General features: G+C 35.4%; 1 protein-coding gene across 2 annotated transcripts in view; it reads left to right on the top strand.

Moving 5' to 3' along the window:
* Window positions 1–16581, top strand: part of LOC145668212 (uncharacterized) — a 93739-nt gene extending 77158 nt beyond the window's left edge. For both annotated transcript variants that reach the window (XM_081735862.1, XM_081735861.1), the window contains exon 3: window positions 15890–16581. In XM_081735862.1, coding sequence (XP_081591988.1) covers window positions 15890–16206 — 317 coding nt within the window. In that variant the 3' untranslated portion in view covers window positions 16207–16581. The remainder of the gene's footprint in view (window positions 1–15889) is intronic.
* Window positions 16582–26208: the final 9627 nt, after the last annotated feature.

Genomic DNA, 26208 nt, shown 5'->3' on the forward strand with positions numbered 1-26208 from the left:
GTCGCTAATGCACATATTTTGATGCACATATTTCATAATACTTCATGTTAGAGATAAATTATTTACGCACATTGCACAACCTTATTAACTACAATATATACAGGGTGTTAATGAACTATACCGACAAACTGTAAGAGCTGATTCATCACATCAAAATAAGAGAAAAAGTTCATATGGACCTTTGACAAAAAGTGCATAGTTTCAGAGCTAGGGCTGTCCAAAATCGCGAAAAAGCCAAATTTCATGAGGCCATATTTCGAATTCCAGACACTGTGGAGGGCGGTCCTTATCAGCGTAAAGGGAGCCACGCATACACAATTCAAAAGTACATATTTCGTCAATTTTCAATAGGTGTACAGGGTATTCCCTACAAGGTGTAATTCTTACCTGTCAGATATGCTCTCAATAGAGTTTTCAGATATACCCTGATTTCAAGGATTGTCCAAACTTGCAGGAGGTAAGCCTCAACAACAATGGACAACCAGTGGTTCGGAGGGAAGTCGGAAGTGTTAGGAACCGGCAGCTCCATGCTTTTTGTGTTCGGAATAACGTGTGATGCGATGTATTTCTTCATGGTATATTTCACGTTATTTTCATTTGTAAGCGTGAAAGAAAACACTGCAGGATGCGTTTTCCCGAGTACGCGAGACCGTGCTGCTGACAATCCTTAACACTTCCAACATCGCGACAAAGGATTCCATGTTCACTGCTATCAAGGCTTATCGTTTGCCTACTTTAGACCAATCATAAAGTCAAAGCATATCTCAAAATTCGGTTGATGTTATGTCTGGGAATTTCACCCTGAATGTAATTCTATGTACACCCATTGAGCATTAATGAATTATGCATTTTTGGATTGCGCATGTGTGACTTCCTTTACGCTGATCCATCCACAGTTTCGAATATGAAATAGGGCCATTTGAAATTTGTCTTTTTCGTGATTTTGGACAGCCCTAGCTCTGAAACTATGCACTTTTCCCCAGAGGTCCATATGAACTTTTTGTCTTATTTTGATGTAAGGAATCACCTATTACAGTTTGTCGGTATAGGTCATTAACATCCTGTATATGAACTACTTATACCTTGTATATATATATAGGGTGTCTCCGTGAAGCTGTGCTAAACTCAGAGGGATGAAAGATGCCAAAATAAACAATTTAAGGATAGGAACGAGTGTCGTTTTGGGGATAGGTGCCGCCGATAATTTGTCGCAACGGAACAAGAATGGCCATTACTCGAGAATGAAATGTTTGATTAAGGTCCAGTCAAAGGCAGTGTGCGTTATTTCTACCTGCAGATATCATTAATGTTGGAATGGATTGAAAACAGGGACGGCGCAAAGAAATATAGGATATTTCGAACACCTCCAACAAACATGCGACGAGAAATTGGTAACTGTGTTCAGCACAGATGTTTCGGGTAGTCACGATGCCACTAGCTTAATTATGAGCTGAACACAGTAGTATGCTGTGAAACAAAGAGGTACGTAGGCCTACGTGATGGTGACTGTGCACGTGGGAAAGATGAAGAGGGGGGGCAATCACAAAAGAAGGAATCCGAGGTGAGGAACTACTACTAGCACATGCGACAGTACAATAAATACACGGTAGGAGTGTGAAAGAAAGCCGTAGCAGTATGGCAGTAAATGTACCGCGCAAAGATGGAGTGGGTCAACAAAAACGACCCACGACCCAGTGACCCACCAACCACCATGACCTACGATCCACTCTGACCCATCATGCCATATAAATCGACTGACCCAGTCTGACCCACGAATTTAATATGGTACGAGTGGGTCAGTTGTCGTGGTGGGTCATGGGTCATTGTGGGTTGCGTCGTTTCTCTGGTTAGTGTTAGTCAGTTGTGTTTCATGGGTCATAGAAGGACGTACGTTCTCGTGGGTCATCGAAATGGCTTACAACCCACCTCTACGCTCAAGTTTGTCTTACGTAACTCTCGGCCACTGACCCACTCCAACTCTCCGCGCGGACGAACACAAATGATTCTGGTTAGCTGCATGTTGGTCTACTAGAAATTATGTTAATATGTCACAAAAATTACAGACGACGTTTATCGCGTGTATCGACAAAAGCAAGTGGTGCAGTTATTTTCTTACACGTAATAGCTGTAAACACATTTTCTGTTTGAAACAAGACAAACACAGGGAGAGTGAGTAAAGGGCCTGTAGACAGCGTGCCAGTCGACACCAACGATAGTACGAATGTAAGAACGTCCTCTCTACAGCGGTTCGAAAGATTTTCGTATCTATCGCATCATCTGTTAGTTGCCTGTGAGGTGTTTCGTCAAATGCGGTTGATAAAGCGTGTATTGAGTTGATTAGTGTTGATCGACTGGTGTCCGGTTTGTCCGGTTGTAGTTTGTGTGAATTACCTTTTCAGTGCAATGGAGTTTGCGTTTGACGAGCTCGCAAATATGGTTTTTACGTACGGAATGGCGAATGATAACAGCCTTGAAGCGGAGAGGTTATATCGTGCACGATTTCCGCCGCAAGGAGACACCCCACTCGTTCCATACTTTCGCGCGTTTTCCAGCGTTTGCGGGAAACGGGACAGTTGCGATCACAATTTCACGACCACAGGGGACACAGAACTACCAGGACGCCTGCCTTCGAAGAGGTGCTTGCGCTTGTGGAGGAGCAACCTTCAACAACCACTCGGCCATATTACATGACATGAGTGTGACACACAGTACTGTATGGAAGGTACTACATGAATTGACATTTAGAACTTTATCTCTACTACAATTCTTAATACTAACTGAGGTGGTACGGTTACACAGAAACGTATTTTTAAAGAAAGAAAAAAAGCTCATCAAGAGCAAGAAAAGGAAGTTGCTCCTTAATTTGATTTGATCTATATTTTATGGGCTGTTCTATTAGCTATGGCCTAGCCCATCACGACTAGGAAATGGCATCATTCAGTGACCACAATAACTCAGAAAGGACTAGGAAAGGAAGCAAACTGAACTTAATGAAGAAGCTTGGGCTTACAACTAAGGTTTCATTCCAGCATTTGACTAGTATTACAGAAAAAAAGGGGACACTTCAATCAAGACGACTGCTTAAAAAAGATTTACTACCTTCTCGATCGAGTGTTTCCACTAGAATCGAATCTGACGGTGAGATTGCTCTCACCAAAGTCGACAGTGTTACTCAATCAAAATTGGAGTAGCTATGACATATTAAGGCATTTGTGTCTCCTCTAAACGACTTATACAATTGCACCGCTCAAATATACCAACAGTAGAGATAAATGGAACAATTATTCCATTTTCTGAGTCTGTTACAAAACTTGGTGTAATAGTAGATCAATTCCTTAAGTGGGAACCTCACATTAATGCTGTATCTTTACATTCACTCACTAGACTAAAGAAAATTCTACCCACTGAAACAAAGCTACTACTTGTAAAATCTCTAATATTCCCTCACCTTGAATATTGTGATGTAGCTCTATCAGACTTAAATGAAGAATTAGCGTACCGTTTGCAACATATCCAAAATGCCTGTATACGGTTTGCCTATACTCTCAAACGATCAAATCATTTAAATCCATACTACAGAAAGCTGGGCTGACAGCTATATATTAAAATGTATATAATAAGATTTTTTTAACCTCCTATATACAAAACTAAGCAGGTTGGCAAGAACCATGGTTGGTTTTGAAAATGCCAAAAACCCGTTTTTGGGAGGGAGTTCAAACTAGGTTTGTTTGGTTTAAACCAGGTTTTTTTTTTTTGGGGGGGGGGTAGATATTTTGCTTTATGTATTTATATTACATATTGACAAATAAGTTTGTTTCGCCTTGGTATTGTTATGCAACAACGGGGTTATGCTGGAAGAGGTCACATAAGCTTAAACAAGTTCGGTCAGTAAATTTCTTAAATTGGGAAACTCCCGTCCTAGCCATCGGGAAAATCCCGTCAATACTCTAAATGTAAAACAATAACGGAAATATCCTGTTATTGCTTTGCATGTAAAATTTAAGGGTCAATATCAGGGTGGAAAAAAAGTCATGATTTTTTAAAAAAAAATCATTTTTGTTGATTTTTTTAATTTAAATCAATTTTTTTTATTTAAATCAAATCTTTCTCCTCGTAAATTACAAGTCGCGAACTGAAGAAAAAGCATTAGGGATTAGTATTAAATGCTAATTATGTCATTTAAATGAAAGTATTAGGGTTGAATTTTGAATTAATCCCCAGTTGTTAACCTCTGTTAATCCCAAACAATGTTTCTTAACCCTTTTAAATTTTGGCTTTTTGAAAAAGGAAAATTATGGACTTTCAGTCAAGCAGCTACATCATTATCCCTATTTATCCTAGGATCATGGTCCATACTTCATTCTCTTCAGAATGGAACAGCCTTTGAAACGGTAACATTCACATTTCCCTATTATGTCCCTGAAGCGGGAAATTTTGAGAGAGAATGGGATTTTTCTGATTTTTTTTTCAAATTTTGATCCCCTCTGGACTCCCTTGTGTTAACGCACATATCTCAAAATCAACTGGGAAATACTAAGGGTTGTACTAAATGTGTATATAAAATTTCAAGCTATCTTGAATACTGAGGGCGGGGAAAATATTTAACAATGAGCTAAGAACATCCCCACAATTCCCCAGATAACCCGCATGTAATATAAAACTTTTCTCAGACATCTCTATTTATCCTAGGGTCGTGATATGTACATTATTCTCTTCAGAATAAAAAAGATTTTCAATTGTACCATTCAAATGTCTCCATCGTATATCTGGGGCGGAAAAATCACGAAAAAAGGGATTTTCTGTTAAAAATATCCTTTTTAGTTTTTACCTCTCTGGACCAACCTTCTGTTTTAAGGTAGAAATCTGAAACACTGAAAAATACTAAGGGGCGCATTGAATAAATGTGCAAAATTTCAATTTTCTAGGTGCAAAAGTAAGCCCGCTAAAAATAATATCCCCCAAATACCCCAGATTCCCGTATAAAAGAAGATATCAGGTAACAGTTTCCTGAAACATCCCTATTCATCCTAGGATCATGGTTCGTACGTCATTCTCTTCAGAATAGAATAGCCTTTCAAACGGTACCATTCGTATGTCTCCATCTGAATCGCGGAAAAAGCTATTTTGTTATTATTATTATTATTATTATTATTATTATTATTATTATTATTATTATTATTATTATTATTATTATTTACATTTTCCCCTCTGGACTCCCCTGTTTTCACGCAGAGATCGGAAAACATCTGAAAAATACTAAGGGGAGCACTGAACGAGTGTGCAAAATTTCAGTCTTTGAATGCAAAATGTAAGCCTGCCAAAAAATAAGAATAATAGGCATAACAAAAAATATCTTTTTAAATATATGATGTTATCACACACTATGTCTCGACTCAGAAAGGCGTGAAAGCATCTGTAATATGTTCTACAACGCCTTCAGTCTTGAAAAAAAAAAAAAAAAAAAAAAAAACGAAGTAAAAAAGTTTATTGGTACATTTTTAATCGAATAATGAAGATTCTATTTTTAATAGAATGAAAATAGGTAATATAATTTATAAGGTTAAGCATTAAGGAAAAAGTATAGCAACGTTTATCAAAATGTCACTTTTTTCACAAGAGTAACTGATATTTGGTAGGGGCATTAAAAAAAAAAAAATTGGAACAAGCTTGAGGCACGAAATACATAAATTTCGCCTAAAGTTATAAATCTTTAAAAAATCGGAGAGGGGATAAGACCCCTCTAAATACGCCCTATTATTGGGAACAAACAAACAGACGCGCACGCGAAAGAATTTTCGTCTTAAATGTCGATGGTGATTTTCCTGTTAAAACAGTTAAAGATTTTAAAACCCAAACCCATTGTTACGAAGAGAAGAAAGAAGTATTGCTCCGTTACCCGTTCAAAACGGGATATTCCCTAATCATCCTGTGCATGAAACTTGTTTTCATACTATGCTGTACATACTGTACATTTGAGTCTCATTGTATTATGATTATTAACTTCCGTAACCGAAATAACAGAACAGAAACGGGATTTTACTTATTTTCACTTTAAATTATTTTATTTCGGAATTTGATTTAAATCAACGATTTTTATTTAAAAAAGTCAAGTTATTTAAATCGTGATTTAAATCAGTCTGATTTAAATCAATCCACCCTGGTCAATATATCATAATCAGTACGCTAAAACTGAGGTATTAAATTACAAATTTAGTACGTACATATCATTGAAAGTCCAATCCAAGCTAATGTTGGAAGCTACATAGGCAATCGATAAATTTTGCCAATTTCTATCAATATATTTAAGCAACTTTGGCTTCTTTATAAAACAGGCATTCAGGCCTAACATCCTTACGTAATACCAAGATTATCAAGGAGAAGACTTTCGCTTAAAGTTACATCCAAACCGCTATTTTGTTTACGCATGAAAGAAGGGTTGTGGTTCGACCGAGAATTGAACATGGGACACCTTGATTAAATGGTGAAAAGGAAATAAAACTGATGCAGATGGTTTGATGTGTGCGCAAACGTCACCATGAAGTTCACACGATTCGCATTTTTCGTTTTTTATTTATTTATTTATTTTTGGGTTTAAACCAGTTGTTTATTAATAAAAAAAAGAAAAAAAACAGCTGCTGTAAACCAGCCAACCCTAAAAGTAAATACTTCTTTTAAAAAAATATACAAATAACTAGCAACATTCTATGTAGTATTTTTACTTCAAAATATTCCATACCCTCTTTTTGGAACAAAATAAAATTAAAATAAAACATAAGAGAGATACTTAGATTTATATGATACACTAAAAGGCTGCACATCTAGAGCTTTTGGTTCTGTATATTCTTGAATTCTACAGTTTTATATAACCACCATCACGGTTTACTCAGTCCTCAAGTTTTCTGAATTTTTAACAAGAGGGATTCAACATATGAAGGGTGTGAGGCAAGAACATGGTAACCCACAGTTTTACTATTTTAAGAAATTAGAGATTTTCTGCTGCACAATCCATTTTGAAAGTCGGAAAGCTGATTTTCCACAGATTTTTCACATAAGACTATACATGAAGGATTAAACGAAGCGGTACTCGTTGCTGTCTATCTGATGCTGCATAACTCAACAATTGAAAATTTGTTGGTTACCATGTTCTTGGCTCACACCCTTCATAACATTACAGAACTCTCCTCCATCACCACACACACACACACACACACACACACAAACAAAACCTATGGAATATATTTAAGTTAAGATAAATACAACTGCACAGCAAACATGACTCAATGGAGCTTTTGCGCTTCTATCGGGAAGTCCGGGATTCAGTCTAGCATTCGACCATTCTGACAAAGCATTTCTTCATTCCATCTGTGAACAGAAATAGTGCGTGTACTGTGAGTTGGCCGACTTCCTTTCTTATTGTTTTTAAATCGTTATTATTACCAATTACCAGCAGTGACGGTTTTCCGAAGGTTAATGGGGCGGTCTTTCGGACTGAAGGCTGTTCTCCAAAATTACGGAATGTCTAACATAAACGATATATATTAGTTATGCCTTTTACTCATAAACTTTAAGCTCCCGTCAAATAAAAATTATAAATGTTTAGAAAAACTAAACATTAGTAAGAAAAACTCCTCCTAAAATACTTTTCTAAATCCGCCACTGATTCTCAGTATAAAATTATCTTCAAGGTTGTATCCGGAAGATTATCGCTAAATATATAAACCAAACGAAATATTAGTTATGCCTGTACTCATAAACTTCAAGCTTCTCCCAAATAAAATTAGGACATTTTAGAAAACGAAGCAATCAGAGAAACCCCTCCCAAAGTACTTTTCTAAATCCGCTACTGATTACACTAGTTAACAAAGGTTTTGTTACATAAAAGGAAATACCTGTTCTTAAAGGAACTTTTTGCGCTGAATTCGAATATGCACTCGGTTTTTCTCCATCACGTACGATTTTCCCGTAACAGAGGGATTTTTCGGGAAAATCCCTCAAAAATTTCCCTTTTCGTTTATTTTACACCCCAAGATCTTGTCCCCTTGCATATACTAACATAGAAATTATACCTAAGTATACTTTGATTCATATTTAACAAACCCTCCAAGTTTCGTAATAATAGCTTTATTCTTTCTAGAGAAATAAATATGTTTGTATGTATACTGTGTGTACTGTTTATTGCACCTTATAGTAATGCTTTCAGATCTCTTTTGAGGTAAAACGTTTTGCTTTATTACCACAAACACATATATAAAATATAATACAATATAATTTACAAGTGTGACAATTTACAATAAACAATAATACAAATGTACCAAAAGGTCATGAAAAGATAATCAAAACTATCACAATATATGAAGCTTCCATTGGGTTACAAAAACGTACACTACTTCCTTCTTTTGTAAGAAATGTTGCATTCTCTAACAAGACCCCAACAATAGTCCCCCATCATTGAAGGATCCCATCGTCCCTGGTACCTTTTCTCCATTGCCATTATATCTTGGTGGAATCTTTCCCCCTGTTCGTCGCTGAGAGCACCTAGGTTAGCAGGAAAGAAGCTGAGGTGGGAGTGCAAAAAGTGGATTTTTAAAGACATCCTACAACCCAACTCTTTGTATTTCTATATCATGTCCTGTACGATTTCTGTGTAACTCTCAGCTTTGTTATTGCCCAGAAAGTTGCGCACAACACACTTAAATGCTGTCCAGGCAGCTAGCTCAGCACTGTTTAACTTGCTGTCAAAGCTATCATCAAGCATTAATTTCCTAATTTGGGGACCAATAAACACTCCCGCTGAAATCTTAGCATCACTCAGGTTAGGGAACTTATCTTGCAAATACTTGAAACCTTCACCAGATGTGTCCATGGCTTTGACAAAGTTTTTCATAAGTCCTAACTTGATATGAAGTGGCGGTAGTAATATCTTATTAGGATCTACCAAAGGAGCGTATTTGACGTTGCATTCTCCAGGTACGTAATTCACTCTAGGTTCCCATTCCTTCACTTCATAATGTTTGTCATCAGCTCGGCTATCCCATAAACATAAAAAACATTGGTACTTCGTGTAACCGCACTGCAGTCCTAATAAAATACCAACTACCTTGAGATCACAACATATTTGCCAACAATGGTCCTTGTAATTTATAAGATTTAGCAAAGTTGACATGGTGTCATAGGATTCCTTAATCTTCACTGAGTGCGCAAGTGGTATAGAAGGTTTTTTATTTCCATTATGTAAAAGGACAGCTTTAAGCTGATAACAAATATTGATAACAATTTCATGAACAAAACGAAAAAACTTGGAGAATTGTATATGGGTGATTCTGAAATTAAGTGGAATTTTGGCATTGGAAAAATCTTAAAAATTAAAATCGGAGAAATAATGTATAATTTATTTTTTACACACCTAAGGGCTAAACAAATACAATCATTACAGTGGATGAGGTTAAGAAAATATATTTTTTTTAAAAAAATGGTAATTTATTTTTTTGACAAACACGGTGGTTACATTAATATCCACGGAGGTTACAAAACATACTCAGTGAAGATATATTTAAGTTTTATTCACTAGTAAAATGTAAGACAATGTAATATTTTGAATTGAATGCTTAATATAGATTTGTGCACACATCTAAAATTGTAGTAAACGTAAACCGGAATGTTCTATTTTCCAAGAAAAGCTGTTCCAATTCCGCAACAATGTCCTTAGTATCCACAGTGGCTTTATTTGCTTTTGAGGGAAACACAATTATGAGTTCTGCCTCTATTCTGTAAAAAATAAAAAAAAACTCGATTTTTTATTCCGAGATGTTAGTAGACATTTTAAGGTCACGTAATGTCTGATGGTGTTTCTGCTGAGAAAAAAATTGTAGGTGGCGTACTTTACGTATAGATGGAACACTTATATGGAAAGTATTATAAAATATGCGTTTTCAGTTATACGTCTGTTGTACGTTAAGTCCAAATACTACAGGAATTACGCATGTAACCTATCTTTTTCTTTCCGTATGAAACAATGTAGGTAGTCAGGATCTCACATACAAATGGACGTATACAACATATAGCTGACGAAGATAACATAAGTATATGCATGTGATATACAGAAAACTGTTAGATGTCAGACATCCTGCAACGGCATGATGTAACATCTAAGGGCAGTACCTATGTAGCATACGGATAGCGTATGCTCCGTACTGATTTCTATAGTAAGCAAGAGAATACCGTATATTTGTACAATATACCGCTGTCAGGATAACGGATTTTTCTCTGTGCAGCAGGCACAGAGTTGTATTGTCCCTCATGAAAATGACTGCATTTAGTGTCAGGATTACATTGAAAGGAGCTTAGTCTGCGCATATTTAATGCCGATGTGTTTCTTCCCCATGTCACTTTATAGCACTTCCATCCCCTTTTGTAGCTATAACCAAAGGAGATTACCCCCATCATTTCCCTTGTAATTCGCACACTGCCAACAGATGTAAACACGAAGCGTGGAGAACATTTTTCACACAATGACTGAGGCAACCATAATATAACTCGTGATATCAATATATCTACGAAATAGATTACATTTTGTTGATAGTTAACATGGAACATTGAAGGATTTTACAAATAATAGTCTACTTGTAGCTACAATTGACTACTTTATTGGTTGAAGCAAAACAAGTAAAGTTGACTCGGGCGGAAACTGAACCCGTCACCCTTTGCACGAGAGTCGTAGATGTTCCTCAATCTGTCATGCCGTCACTTAACTTCATGCGTCGTACGATATATGCGGCGAGTCGGAAACTTCAAGACGCTTTTTCTCCGTTATTTTTGGCTGTTGCGTTCTTCCAGTTTGTAATATTAACACTTTAAATATGCACTACCACTTTGCAAAAAATGGACCCGAATCTCATTTACCAAAATCTGCTTTCCCCTTGTTAGTTTTATTTCGTTTTGCAATTTTCTTACCACTTTTCTTTCGGCTGGTTTCTACCCGGTCAAAATTGGGTCCAACAATATAATTCCTTACGACATTTCGATTGTTACCACCTTATCACTGTCAGGAGGAGTTGCCTCTTCCAGCATTTTATTTACCTCTTCCTTCTTTTCTTCGTTTCTTCTCTTCTCTATGCCATCTAACTTTTTCACGTATTTTTTTCTCTGGGCTCTTTTCTCTCGTTTATTCATTTCTGCTATTTTTTAAAATCATTCAGCTTGTACTTCTGGCTTTGTATCTCTCTCTCTCTTTTCTTTTGAATGCAGGATCTGCTTTTATTCTTTCTCTTTTTCGTCTTTCTGATTCTCTTTTCATTTTTCTTTTCTTTTCTATTTCTGATACCTTACTTGGCTTTTTCTCTCTACAATTAACCCTTTTATTTGATTCCATTGTTTCTTTTTCACTAGCATTTTTTGTGCCATTCTCTCTATAAAATAAAAAAGTAAATCAATAATTTTAATAATCCAGGTTTAATCAGCAACAAACCTGTATTTATTAGCTTGGACTCTACAAAGTGCACATCCTAACACCTAACTTCAAACATTTAGTGCTTTTGTTCAAAGAGATAAGCAACAACAAATGATACATATGTTATATTTCGAAGTTTTACTCGTGTATAACATTTAATTAAATTTTAATTCAATATTCATCAGCCAAATCATATATTATTGAAGACAACATGTAATTTATATTATAGTAGCATGTTTAGCAAACATATGATAAAATTTTTGGAATTTTTCCTCCGGGTAGCTCTAATAGGTAGCATTTCAATAAGAAGCTCATAGTAACTCAAATATATAACTATTTTTTATAATAATATCATGAAATGCTCATTATGGTAACCTCCATGGATCATGTGTAACCTCCATGCTAGATAGAAGCCACGGAGGTTACTTCCATGGAGGTTACAAAAGTGCACTTCAGACAGCCTGATACTCAAAGCTAGAAGACTATACATGCAATGACTTCGTTTTTAGTAGGAAAACTGCTATTTTAACAATAATCAATTGAAAAAACATTTTCAACATTTTAAATAATAAAACTAGCAAATACATGGAGGTTACAAGATCAAAGAGTACACACCTATTTTCCACAAGATGTGAAGATTTTTCTCGAACACAATACTGCACACACACTTATCAACATATCACTCACAAAATGGCTGCTCTGAGCTTCACTTTCAGATCTAGAGACTGGACAGCGCTGCTTCCTAGTAGAATTTCTGGTAATTTTAAAAGTAGTCCATGGAGGTTACCTCACAACCCAGGGACAATATTTTCGCATTAAATAGGCCATGAAAATAACCTTAAAATTTAATTTCTTGCTACGTAGTTTCATTATTTATGTCTTACAGTAGTAAATTATGCTGATTTTTCACGAATTTTCTAGTGAAAACTTGTTTTTCTCTTCTGTTAATGTTGAAAAATGTTGGTGGGGACACTCCACGGAGGTTACATTTCACTTATTTTTCGCTTTTTTAAAAGCAGAAAAATAAAAATAAATGTTAAAATAAACTCTGGGAACACAAAGTACTAATAAGTTTTTATTTAATAATAACTTTGTTACTTTAATATTGTATATCTAGAGGCTGAAAAATCAGAGGGACTGAAAATTCCCCTTAATTTCAGAATCACCCATATATATGTATTAAGATATACATATACTGTACGTTTAAAAAAAATATATGTTGGAAGTACATTCTATTTTTATACACGTTTCTAATTTACAGAGAGCAATACAAGTGTGTTGTTGACTATTGTAAATATTCATTTTTATGTCTGTGTTTGTAGTAATAAAGCAAATCGTTTTTACCCCAACTCAGGAGATCTGAAAGCATTACTATCAGGTGCAATAAACAGTGCACACAGTATACATACAAATATATTTATTTCTCTAGAAAGAACAAAGCGATTTTTACGAAACTTTTAGGGTTTATTAAATATAAATCAAGGTATACTTAGGTATAATTTCTATGTTACTATATGTAAGGGGACAGGAGCTAGGGGAATAAAATATCTGAAAAAGGGAAATTTTTGAGGGAATTTCCCGAAAATCCCTCTGTTACGGGAAAACTGTACGTGATGGAGAGAAACCGAGTGCATATTCGAATTCAGCGCAAAAAGTTCCTTTAAGATCAGGTGATTTTTCTCATGTAACAGACAAAAAGTTTAAATTTGTTAACTAGTGTTATTTGTATAAATTAGTGTTCAAGGTTGTATCCGGGAATTTATTGCTAAATCGTTGCACAGTTACAGTATAACAGAAATGTGGAAGTACGGTTTGACGGATATATTGAAAAACATACGCTTTGACGGATATATCGAAAAACATAAGTTTAACTTTTGGGCTAGAATATAGAGTACTAAGCTCTTAGAAATGAAACACGGATGACAAACTAAAATGATCTAGAGAAGAAAAAATGTCGATAACTCAAAAGTTAAAATAAAGTTAAATAGCCTCTAAAATTGCCCTCAAATACTATATTCTTCATGTTAGCTTTAATTCGTAAAACATGTGCTCCATCCATCTTGATGGTGAATTTCAGAGCGAAATATGGCATTTTGGTCATGAAATTCTTATCTAACTATAGAATATACTGTAAGAAAGCTATTTAGATAGACAAATCCTGAAAATGAAAAAAGCGAAAATTTCCAAAATTCTCGTTTTTTTTTTTTCAAAAAAGCCGGGTGTTTTGCATCTCTAATTACTAATCATGATACTATTGCATTGCATGGTCAAGTGGGAAACAAGGCAGGAGCCTTAACTTCGCCATGTGAAATAAGACTAAATAAATAAATAAAATAAATAAGGCACAAAAACCAAATATCGACAGAATGAAGAGAACGCAAGACCGTCACACGATCACATGCCACAAGTGTCTTTGCTGATTCGGAACACTCGAATTTTCTGACACGGAATTTCGGATCCGGATAAAATATCCAAAATTTCGGATCCGGATCTAATAACCGGATTTTCGGATCCGAATCCAAGATCCGAAATTCTGATCCGGATCTAATAATTGGATTTTCGGATCCGGATCCAAAATCCGAAATTTCGGATCCGGATCGTGTCCGGATATCCGGGCCCAAGTGGATCGGGGATATCCGAATTCAAAAAGATCCGAATCTGCCCATTCTTAGCGCAGTGGAGGTCATATTGAGCATATGCTGTAATGCCGACTCTGACAAGTATGCCAAACTTTAACAGGTCATAACTCCTACACAAATAAAGATGTCGCAAAACGAATTACACAGGTGTACTCCTCTGGAAAAGGCAGTGTAAAATGATATATGATATGACCCCCTTCTCATTTGAAAAAGGTTACCCAAATTCAAGATGGCCGCCGCTGTCGTCATAGCTCCTATAAGTTGCGCCTCCGTCTATAGACACCCATACTAAACGACGTTATGATTCCTCACATAACTCGACTTTTATAGGAGTGTATCCTGACTTTTGCCTCACCCTGTATATATATATATATATATATATATATATATATATATATATATATATATATATATATATATATATATATATATATATATGGTGGTTATTTCTGGTGGTGCGCAACGATACGGCCTACCGGCACCTTTTTAATGTGAACGGAATATTGTCTCTTCTGTGTTAAAAAGGAGTTGACGAGAAACTTCGAAAATACCAAATAGTAAATATATAGTTGTATTGAAAATCAGTTTTTTTTCTTTTTAGAGAGAGAGCTGCGAATCTGTTCCCTCTTGAGGTCAGTTAATTGTATTCAGGGTCTAGAAATATTTGGGTCAATTTTCTTTTATAAAAATGCTGTTCCACAGGTGGTCGTCTGTAGTATGTCAGGCGGGATAGAGTGAATACATATGTTGAAGCGGGCAGACTGTTGTTCTGGTAGATGAGTGACTTATCCGAGTTTCAAAGAGGCCATATTGTATGTGTGTGTGCTTGTATCTAAAGTAGCCAGTGTGTTATGTGTGTTGCGGTGGAGAGTCGACGGTGATGAAGGCCTACATAACTCGAGTAGTAGTCAACGGAAAAGAAGTCTCAATGCCACGAATCACCGAACGTTGAAGATAGATTTGTTTCAAGGATCGTAGAGCGAATGCGGAAAAAGTGACTATTGAACTCAATCTGTCCTGGAACAGCCTATTGCGTTGCAACTATCAGTCTGACGCGAGTTTTGCACAGTTTGAGCATCTGCAGTCTGGGTGCAATTTCCAAGCTGCTCAAGACAATCACAACTGCAGGAAACTAGCGACGATATCATTAAAAGCGCCTACTACGGACCAATGAGTCCTCTTTCACTTTATTTCCTTCGGATGTATCATCCCTATCGTAAAACATGACAGCGGCTTTCTAATGCTGTGGACCACAATTTCCTGTTATTATATAAGTGCATTGATTATGCTCACGAGACCCATTATTACCAGTAATTACGTGGATATTTTAGGTGAACACTTGAGTACGGTGTTCCATATGTTTACGCTACTGACACGAATTTCCATGATGGTAATGCACTAATTCAAATTACAAGAAGTTGAGGCTGGTTTCATGAACACCGAGATTAATTATAATACCTCTACTGGCCAATGCAATTTGCACACTTCAATATCATTGAATACCTGTGGTTAGTTCTGGAGTTTATACACCGGAGCAAATATCCTTCTTCATCCTCGCTGACAAAACTGAATTCTGTGCTGCATGAGGGCATTTTCTTCATGTTCTTCCGTTGTTTTGATAACTATATGATGTAGATAAGTTCAACTACAGCATTATCGTTTGGTGTTTATTGCTAAGGAACTTTTTTTTTTTTTTTAGTTCACTTGCTTAATATATTCATCTACTTGATAGACACTTTCTACTTAAATGCACTGTTTACTTTTCATATGTTATTCATGTACTTTTTTATTTTTTTTTTTATAGCTGCTGACGATGGGAATGGTATATTGCTTCCGAGCTATACCAAGCTTCGTCCACCTGACAAAGGAACGTATACAGAAATTGGAACTCTAAATGGAATATCTCCAGCAAAACTTCGAAATCTTGTTGTGAACAATGAGTTGAATGGGAAAAAATATGATGCAGTCTTGTGTAACTGTCAACGCTGGATAATAAAATTATGTGAAAATCTTCAGATAGAGATTCGAGAAAATGTAAAAAGCCACTTTACATTTGGGGAATTCGCGGGGTTCGCGGTTGGATTATTGGCTGTTTTACTAGGATTATTCCTAAGAAAATGATCTAGAGCAAACACTCCAGTGAGAGAAAAAGTTCGTGGTCATGTTATGAAGGTGCAACATGACTACCGCATTTTGAGAAATAACTGGCACAGAAGAATGCTCTCCAAGTATTTGTATTCTAAGCTTTGTATTGTCGTATTGAAAAATGGTACGTGGGTCTGATTTATGTTGTAGTTTAAACGGAATGGATCTTTTTGTATACCTCTCATTTTTTGTATACCACAGAATCTATGGATCTTTTTGTATACCTCTCATTTTTTGTATACCACAGAATCTCTCTTCAAAGAACACACCACTAGAGAACAAACATTATACTAAAATTGAATATTTGGTGGTACAGTGATGTTCAAATATATATTTTAATTGCCATCATTAGAGTTAATATTTTAATACCCTAGTTTCATAATACAGTGTTTGTTCAAGTAGAAGCCAAAGTTCTGGAAAGTGGAGAAAATAGTTATATATATATTTGTTTCTTGTGCACCGTATATCTTTCAAAATATTCCCATCAGTTGTGCTACGGCAGACTCGATGTGTCCCTGTCCCCGAGGGAACGTCGAGTCAAACGTGGTTGTGCACTCACAGTTTCCAACGTTTCTTCCAGGTTGCTGAAAGTGTATTTCTGGATTAGTCAGGTGGTACCATAGTAATCAGGATGGGGGAAAATCATGATTTTTTAAAAATCATTTTTATTGATTTTTTTGATATAAATCGATATTTTGGTTTAAATCAAATCTTTCTCCTCGTATAATACAAGTCACGAACTGAAGACAAAATATTAGGAATTAGTATTAAATGTTAATTATGCCATTTAAGTGAAAGTATTGGAGTTTAATTTTGAATTAATCCCCAATCGTTAACCTATTTCAATACCAAACAATGTTTCTTAAGCATTAAGGAAAAAGTACAGCAACGTATATTAACATGACACTTTTCTTTTCACGAAAGTTACTGATATTTCTCGGGGGCATATTTTTTTTTAAAAATAAATCGAAACTAGCTAAGCTAGCGGCACGAAATACATATAAAGTACATAAATTTCGCCTAAAATTAACTAACTCTATGGCCTATGGAACGCGGAAATTCCATGCCGCGTTCATAAAAGCCATGCTGACTAAGGATTTTCCTGGGTTTTCCTCATTGACACGAGGCAAATACCGGGATGGTACAGAACATACAGGTCTCAGGCTTCTTCCTTTCTTCCCCATTCCTTTCTTCCTTATACTTTCGCTGATAATGTGCTCACCGAGGGACGTCATCACTCATACGTGAAGTGCTTAAGGACATAACCTCAGGTAATGCTCAGAACTTAATGGCAGGCAGGTAATATAAAAAGTTTCTGAAAATCTTAACCGACTTTAAAAACACTAAAATGCAGATAATAATAATAATAATAATAATAATAATAATAATAATAATAATAATAATAATAATAATAATAATAATAATAATAAAATACTTAAAAGAAGAAAATAAGTTATTGTTTTAAAATATTTTCTTTGAAGTCGTGCCAAAGCGAACAAATTAATCACTAAATATAAAATTATTTCTATTGTAATTTTAATGTTTGGCTTGACACGATTTCGATTATCAACAGAGATAATTGCAATACATTATTTTCTGCTTTTAATTATTATTATTATTATTATTATTATTATTATTATTATTATTATTATTATTATTATTATTATTATTATTATTATTATTATTATTATTATTATTATCTGGTTTTTAGTGCCTTTTTAAAAAATCAGTTCAGATTGTTTTAAAACAAGATTTTATTTTCTGCTTTACAGTGCGGTTTTGAAGTCGAATAATTTGAAAGAAAGATTTTATTTTCTGCTTTTAATATGTTCACAGTGAGAGCGGCCAATCACAGAAAAAAAGTGGATGATATTCTGACAAAAGTCATGCAACCGTTATGTAAACAGTCATAACATCGCCAATGACCTAAACATCTACCACTTAACTGTGTTAAACTATTTGGAGAATGAAACCTACGAATATGTTCTTAATCCTTTGGTGACATACAACCAATTTTGCTTTGTTGAATTTCCGGTTGCCGCATATTTGAGGATAATTTTATTTCACGAGGCGTTGCAAGAATACTTTGATTTTTAAAAATAATTAATCAATTATTATTGTTTTTAAAAATATCTTGTACAGTACATAAGAACGTTTCTTGGAAATAGCTTGTTCGAGTGGTGAAAACTGCATCGAAATATGACCGACGGTTCTCAATATAATCCCGAACATACATACATACAAACATACAAGTCAAACTGGGAACCCCTCCATTTTTTTTAAGGTCGGTTAAATATAAAATTTCTTGAGAGGAACCGTTGGAGGGAACGAATGTAGGGAAGACGCGTACGCTAACCGCTTAGCCACGATGGAGCTTTACACACGAAAAGAACACTGCTCGTGTATATTTGAATGTTATATACTCGAACATCCTGTAATCATGGAAAAAAGAGGAAAAAAAAGAAAAAAATACACAGGAAAATTTGTTCACTCCCCCTATCAATAAAAATTCTGGATGGCCTACAGTTTGTGTTTGAATCTCAACCAATGCAATTATTGTTGCCCATGAGACGAGATTTGTCACTGTCTCGTCTCGAAAAGGCACCATAAAAGTACTGTTTCGTCTCGTAAAGTATATACAATAGAATACAATAAAACATATATATATGTTTTATTGTATTGAGGAAATTGAAACAGTTCGAGGTGGGGGGGAAATTAGTGTGTGCCTGAAATATCCTTGTACTAAGAGAGTATTCTTGCAAGTGTTAATTTCTGAACACATTCCAAAAGAAACTTCTATTCGCAGGAAAATACGCCTGTACAATATGGAAAAGGTTATGGTTTCTCAGTTCAGAGTATTTTTCTCACAAAAGACTTGAAAAATCAGTTGTTCATAGGGTATAAAGGTGCTCGGGTACCCTCTGTGAGAGCATCTCCATAAAGTATGCTCATAATTGTAATTTATGTAATCACTAAAACATCACGTTAAATTTAAGTTACAAATATGCATAATTGCAATTATTATGAATATTTATTTAAAGTAGTTTACCTAAAGCAAAGAAGAGACTCAACTAAAAATTAGGTACAAAGTTGAATAACACAAATAAGCCATTAGTAATACAAATATACATTTTCCGTAACACGTAATTTTCCACCTTAAAACAAATCTGAAATCGGATTTATTTCCTGTTGGTAACTTTTTGGCGGTAAATCATCCGCAGTGGAATGATGTCCATTCTTCAGCCAAGAAATAACTAGCTCGTCTACTTTGAGCTTGTCTAGCGGTGGGCCATTAACATTGATGAGCAACAAGTTAGACAATGTTTGAGCACTTACTGTATTTCTAATATTAGTCATCTGTAAATTCATAAGGGGAAATCCCCGTTCGGACTCTGTCGTGGAAATTGATAATATTTCTACCCGATTTCTGCAACTTCTCATCGACAATCTACTTGCTAGACTTAAGTCTGATAACGATTTTTCTTGGTCAGGTTTGAAATACTCAGCAAGAAGTATCATCTCTCTATCACCATACAACATCTTTTCCATATCGACCATGTCAGTTGACAATGTCGACCCATGTAGAACAGAAACTTCATTTATCACGCCTTTGATAGGGAATCTTGTAAATAAATTATCAATTAAAACCTGATAAACTAATGATTTTTTATTTGTTTATAAATTTAATTTTTGTAATTACACATGAAGGTTTGATACCATTACCAAGTTCCCTCCCCCGTCAAGAAAGCGAAAGGGAACGAGGTTCCTGGAAAGTGTTCAGAGTTGAGTGGGAATTTCTCTCCTTCAACTTCAATTACCACACTGCTGTTTGCCATGTGCCAAATTACGATGAATTTCAATTAAATTATCATAGTATAATTATTTCCTTGTTCAGTTATCAATACTTTTCACTGGAAAAAAAAATGAAATTTCAAAGTTCCAAATCAAAGTAAGTAGACCAACGTAAAGGGAGAAAAAGTGTAAAATTTTCCATACAATTATGCGTACAATCCAAACTTCAAATTTCCGTGTAACTAAGCTTACAGTACAAATTTTAAGCCTATTTTTCTCACAACTTTATGGGTTGATTGCCCTGTGTTGTAAGCGTTACATATAATAAACATAAGTTTTAGCAATTATTATAGCAGAAAGCATGGATATATGAAGCCAAGCACTGTATTTTTTGTTTCTAATTCTTTTTCTTAAATAACATCGATCGTTTTCGATCATTTTTACAAACCAACTCACTACCAATGTTCCATATATAGAAAGTGCCACCCCCCCCCCCACATAAAGGAGAATTTTAAAAAATGCTAGGACACACACTGTTTATTTTCAATAAAGAATTAATACACTGAATTTCATCTCCGTAAGTTTAACGGCTTGCGAGATACTAATTTTTTTCGCAAAAATTCGAATCCTCACTACCTCCTTAGGATATTATGCATTATAATAAAAGCAATATAACATCCCAGTTTGGATTAAGGCCTAACTATATACCAAAAGTAATTTCATTTGACTTTGCAATTTGACCGTGATGATCAGGCACATATAGTTACATTCAATTTTTTTATATAATAATTTATATATTACAGTGATCCAAAAATGTATTTTTTCCAGTAGTTAGCTCTAAAAACTCAGATCTCGAAAGCCAAGTAGTAGTGTAAGTCCTATTGCTATTATTACTATTAAAAATATCAATATCCAAAAGTGCCTGAAGTTCTTTTTTCACTTGGTTAGATATACTCACCTCAGGTAAGTAGACAGAAACAAGTGGAAAAGAAAGGAAAATGAAGGTCTTGAAAGTAAACCGGAGACAAATTTACCAGTCCTCAGAAGACACTGTCTACAATGCAGTGAGCAAAGAGGGTCGGTAGATCATACTGAGTGGGTGGGTCGCAGTGGGTCACGGTGGGTGGTGGGTCACATGCTGTTGACCCACGACCCATTGACCCACCCAGAAAACTTGACCCACTGACCCACTCCATCTCTGTTCTCTATTATAATACACAAAGCTCTGTAGAGCATATGGCTAAAGAGCTTTACTGTATATAATATGGATCCAAAGAATACAACTGTACGTCATCTTCTATATGCATTGTGGTTAGCTTTTTACAAGTAAGTGTTGTTTAGATTGGGACTTGGGTTGGAAGAGTGGCTTAGATCATTTCTCCACGATCGTCAGCAAGAAATCGTCTTACGCCACGATCACGTGTGACAGTACCATATAGCTACGTTATCGCTACGTGCATGAAAATCATTTTCCCACTTCACTTTGCTCTTTCACTACGTTTTACTTCACACACGTGTGTGTCAAATAATATTAATATAAATCGGGACTTTTCCCTTTCATTTGCTCAACGTAGTTCATCGGAAATGAATTCTGGACTGCTTGTTTTGACTACTGCCCCCTTAATAATGGCGAATTTTATTGCCTCCTCCCCGGATTTACATTCAAACGCCACCACTGTATGTGTCTACTGCTTTCTCCTGTTTTTTATCTTCGAATCTCCTGCTTTTCCAACTGACTGGTCTGGCAACACTGGCCAGTGTTTACTTAGAGCTGAAATATAATATTCTTCGTTTTCAACATATTCTAATTACGAGAAAGTATTACGGAATTATCCAAAGAGCAACTTGCCTGCAGAGTGATTTATCATAAGTCACTCATTTTGCACACAGTTGCCTATTGTTATGAGTAGGGCGACCATAAAGCATAGAAAGAGATAAAAGCATAATGGAAGTTTTCACCTATGGTTGGTACCATATCTGTGATTTTGACCACTTTATATATCCAAATTTGCTAATTTTATAAGCATAATAAAGCATAATGCTTAATGCTTTTTATTCCAGAACCTGATATGTGTTCATCAAAGAAATATATGTTAATATATTTTGTGCCAAAGAAAAAATATCAACAAAGGCTGTTATCAATTCCGCAAACAATGGAAATCAACTACCAATTGCCTTTACGCGTAATAATGGAAAGTTCGAATTCCTCCTCTCTCCGCACCTTCCACTCAGAAGGATTTTTTGTTTCCTCACTTTGTGTTAAGAGTCAAGCAAGGCTCGTTTCGCTTATTCGAAGATGCCAAAATCAAAAGTTTATGCAATCTCAGAGAGTAAGAAAATTCTCAACTGACCATTTCAAAGAACAAGGCGCGGTAATCTACTTTGTACTCTTTGTTCTGAATTCATTAAATATGAGAAGTCTACTGTGCAGCTACATGTTTCTTCTTGGAAACATCGCTTAAGGAAAACTACACAAGATGATGTAGTATTTATTGATGTAAGTTTAGTGAGAAAAATTAATGGTTTCATATACATTTTAATAGAAATGTTTAAAAATGAAGTATAATTCAAGGAACAGCATATTAAAGCATAATTTTAAAAAAAAGCATAATATAAGAAAAAAATAAAGCATAATATACAGCTGTATAAAGCATAAAGTTGGTTGCCCTAGTTATGAGCATATTTAGGGATTTTTAGTCAGATCAAGCTCGGAAAAAGTATAAGACACAGAGTCAAAATTAACGTTCAATGAATTAGTAATTTATTTGCATGATTTATAATAAAGTTCAATTAGTACATTAGAGATAAACATATAACACTAACACATAATGCTAGGGCATAACACATTCTGAGGCAGAGCCTTACCTCTGGAACTGATTTAGTCATAAGTCACAATTCCTTAACCTTCCTCCACTGATTAAAATGAAAATTACACCAACTAATGTGCGTTTCCTGTTGGGACAGTGTTCTTCGAGATGTTATTGCTGCTTGCTCGAAATCCAATTTGATTAATTTCGAATTCCAATCATTAATATTAGCCTTTACCAAACTGAAAAATCCCTGATATGTCTTACTATTTCTTGCTAGTAAGAGGCCTAAGATCAACGGAACAATATTTGTTTCCTCTCCAAGTTATGTTCCCGTTCTTGAAATTTCGATAGTGTCTGTACTTAAAACCCTGATGAAAAGTGCATGGTTTCTTCTTAGAGGTTTCGATTACTGTGATAGTTTCCATTAGGTGACCCGTGTGATCTACTCTTATATACCCATAACCTACCAAAATCAGCTAATCAAAATGAATCGCATAATATTAGGCTGTTTCATCTTCATACCCACCTCCTTTATTATTATATTCATTCTAATTTAGACTAAAGTGGTGTGAAATGGATGCTTTTGGCGCACGTTCCACGGTGTGTACCGCAAAATCTCCCACTGACTAAGGGAAAGTTTTGAACCGTACCGCAAGTATCCCAGAAAAACTGGTTTTCTGGTTGTACCGCAAATGTCCTGATACCCATGGCGAAGCCCCCAACTAGCCGCAGGCTAGTAAGTATATAAATGTATTTGCGCAATGACTGGAAATTGCGTGTATAGCTGTGGACAAAATTGCATAAATAGCGACGAGAAATGACAACACTTTAAAATATAAATTTAAAAAAGCCAACAAACTGTACTCTTGAATCAGTTGTATATTATGTTTGCGCAAGGGTGGATCCAGGACGGACTCCTGGAGGGGGTGGATAAACTCTTAGGGGGCCAATTGGGGATGCTAGCAGTGAAAAATTACTTAGATGCTCTGAAATTGCCGTAAATTACTACTAAAGTACACGTTAATGGTGCCGCTGGAGTAGGGGCGAACAATCCTTCGCTCTCCCCCTGCATCCGTCTATGTGTTTGCGTGAACGATAAAGCTTCTTATACAACCTATTCAGACTGAATAGTGGTGGATTACTAATTATAAAGATACATGTTACTGCTCGAGGCTGCATATGGTATTTTGTATACACATACAGCTACATTAATACATTAATTTTGATACATTAATTGACATTTAGAACTTTATCTCTACTACAATTCTTAATACTAACTGAGGTGGTACGGTTACACAGAAACATATTTTTAAAGAAAGAAAAAAAGCTCATCAAGAGCAAGGAAAGGAAGTTGCTCCTTAATTTGATTTGATCTATATTTTATGGGCTGTTGTATTAGCTGTGGCCTAGTCCATCACGACTAGGAAATGGCATCATTCAGTGACCACAATAACTCAGAAAGGACTAGGAAAGGAAGCGAACTGAACTTAATGAAGAAGCTTGGGCTTGCAACTAAGGTTTCATCCCAGCATTTGACTAGTATTACAGAAAAAAAGGGGACGCTTGAATCAAGACGAATGCTTAAAAAAAGATTTACTACCTTCTCGATCGAGGGTTTCCACTAGAATCGAATCTGACAGTGAGATTGCTCTCACCAAAGTCGACAGTGTTACTCAATCAAAATTGGAGTAGCTATGACATATTAAGGCATTTGTGTCTCCTCTAAACGACTTATACAAATGCACCGTTCAAATATACCAACAGTAGAGATAAATGGAACAATTATTCCATTTTCTGAATCTGTTACAAATCTTCGTGTAATAATAGATCATTTCCTTGAGTGGAAACCTCACATTAATGCTGTATGTAAGAAAGCGTTCTAGTCTTTGCATTCACTCACTAGACTAAAGAAAATTCTACCCACTGAAACAAAGCTACTACTTGTAAAATCTCTAATATTTCCTCACCTTGAATATTGTGATGTAGCTCTATCAGACTTAAATGAAGAATTAGCGTATCGTTTGCAATGTATCCAAAATGCCTGTATACGGTTTGCCTATAATCTCAAACGATCAAATCATTTAAATCCATACTACAGAAAGCTGGGCCTTTTGAAGCTTGTCGATAGACGTTATTTGCATCGACTCACACTTCTCTTTAAGACTCTGCGCTTTCAACAACCTTCCTACTTATTTCAACGTTTGCAACCACTAAATGCTCACACCGATCACAATACAAGATCAGGTGTAAATAAACTACTTTCTCTTCCTCCACATTCGTCAAAATTCTACTCAAATGCGTTCTTTGCATCCACTATCCGTGCGTGGAATGACCTTCCATCCATCACAAGACAATCTCAGTCAATCAACCTATTTAAGAAGTCGCTTGGGCAGATCCTCCATAAGTCGGTGATGCGCGCGCGTGTTTGTGTGTGTGTCTGTATACATATAATTGGGAGTGTTTTATATATTTTATACATATTTTATTATTATTATTGTATTACTAATTATGATACTATTGCATTGCATGATCAAGTGGGAGACAAGGCAGGAGCCTTAACTTCGCCATGTGAAATAAGAATAAATAAATAAATAAAATAAATAGCGTTTACGCTAATGACACTATTTTCCATGATGGTTATGTACTAATTCAAATTACAAGATGTTGAGGCTGATTTCATGCACACCGAGATTAATTATAACACCTCTACTGGCCAGTCCAATTTACACACTTCAATATTGTTGAATACTTGTAGTTAGTTCTGGAGTTTATACACCGAAGTAAATATCCTTCTTCATCCTCGCTGACAAAACTGAATTCTGTGCTGCATGAGGGCTGCATTTTCTTCATGTTCTTCCGTTATTTTGATAACTATATGATGTTGATAAGCTAAACTACAGCTTTAACGTTTGATATGTTTATTGCTAAGGAACTTTTTTTTTCTTTTTTTAAGTTCACTTGCTTAATATATTCATCTACCTGATGAGACACTTTCTACTTAAATGCACTGTTTACTTTTCATATGTTATTCATTTACTTTTTTTTTATAGCTGCTGACGATGGGAATGGTATATTGCTTCCGAGCTATATCAAGCTCCGTCCACGTGAAAAAGGAACGTATACAGAAATGGGAACTCTAAATGGAATATCTCCAGCAAAACTTCGAAATCTTGTTGTGAACAATGAGTTGAATGGGAGAAAATATGATGCAGTCTCGTGTAACTGTCAACGCTGGATAATAAAATTATGTGAAAGTCTCAAGCTAGAGATTCGAGAAAGTGTAAAACGCCACTTTACATGTGGGGAATTCACGGGGTTCGCGGTTGCAGGTGGAATATTGGCACTCTTACTAGGATTATTCATAAGAAAATGAGCT

Source organism: Thermobia domestica, chromosome 13 (assembly GCF_964235325.1).
Source record: "Thermobia domestica chromosome 13, izTheDome1.hap1.1, whole genome shotgun sequence".
NCBI classification, from domain to species: domain Eukaryota; kingdom Metazoa; phylum Arthropoda; class Insecta; order Zygentoma; family Lepismatidae; genus Thermobia; species Thermobia domestica.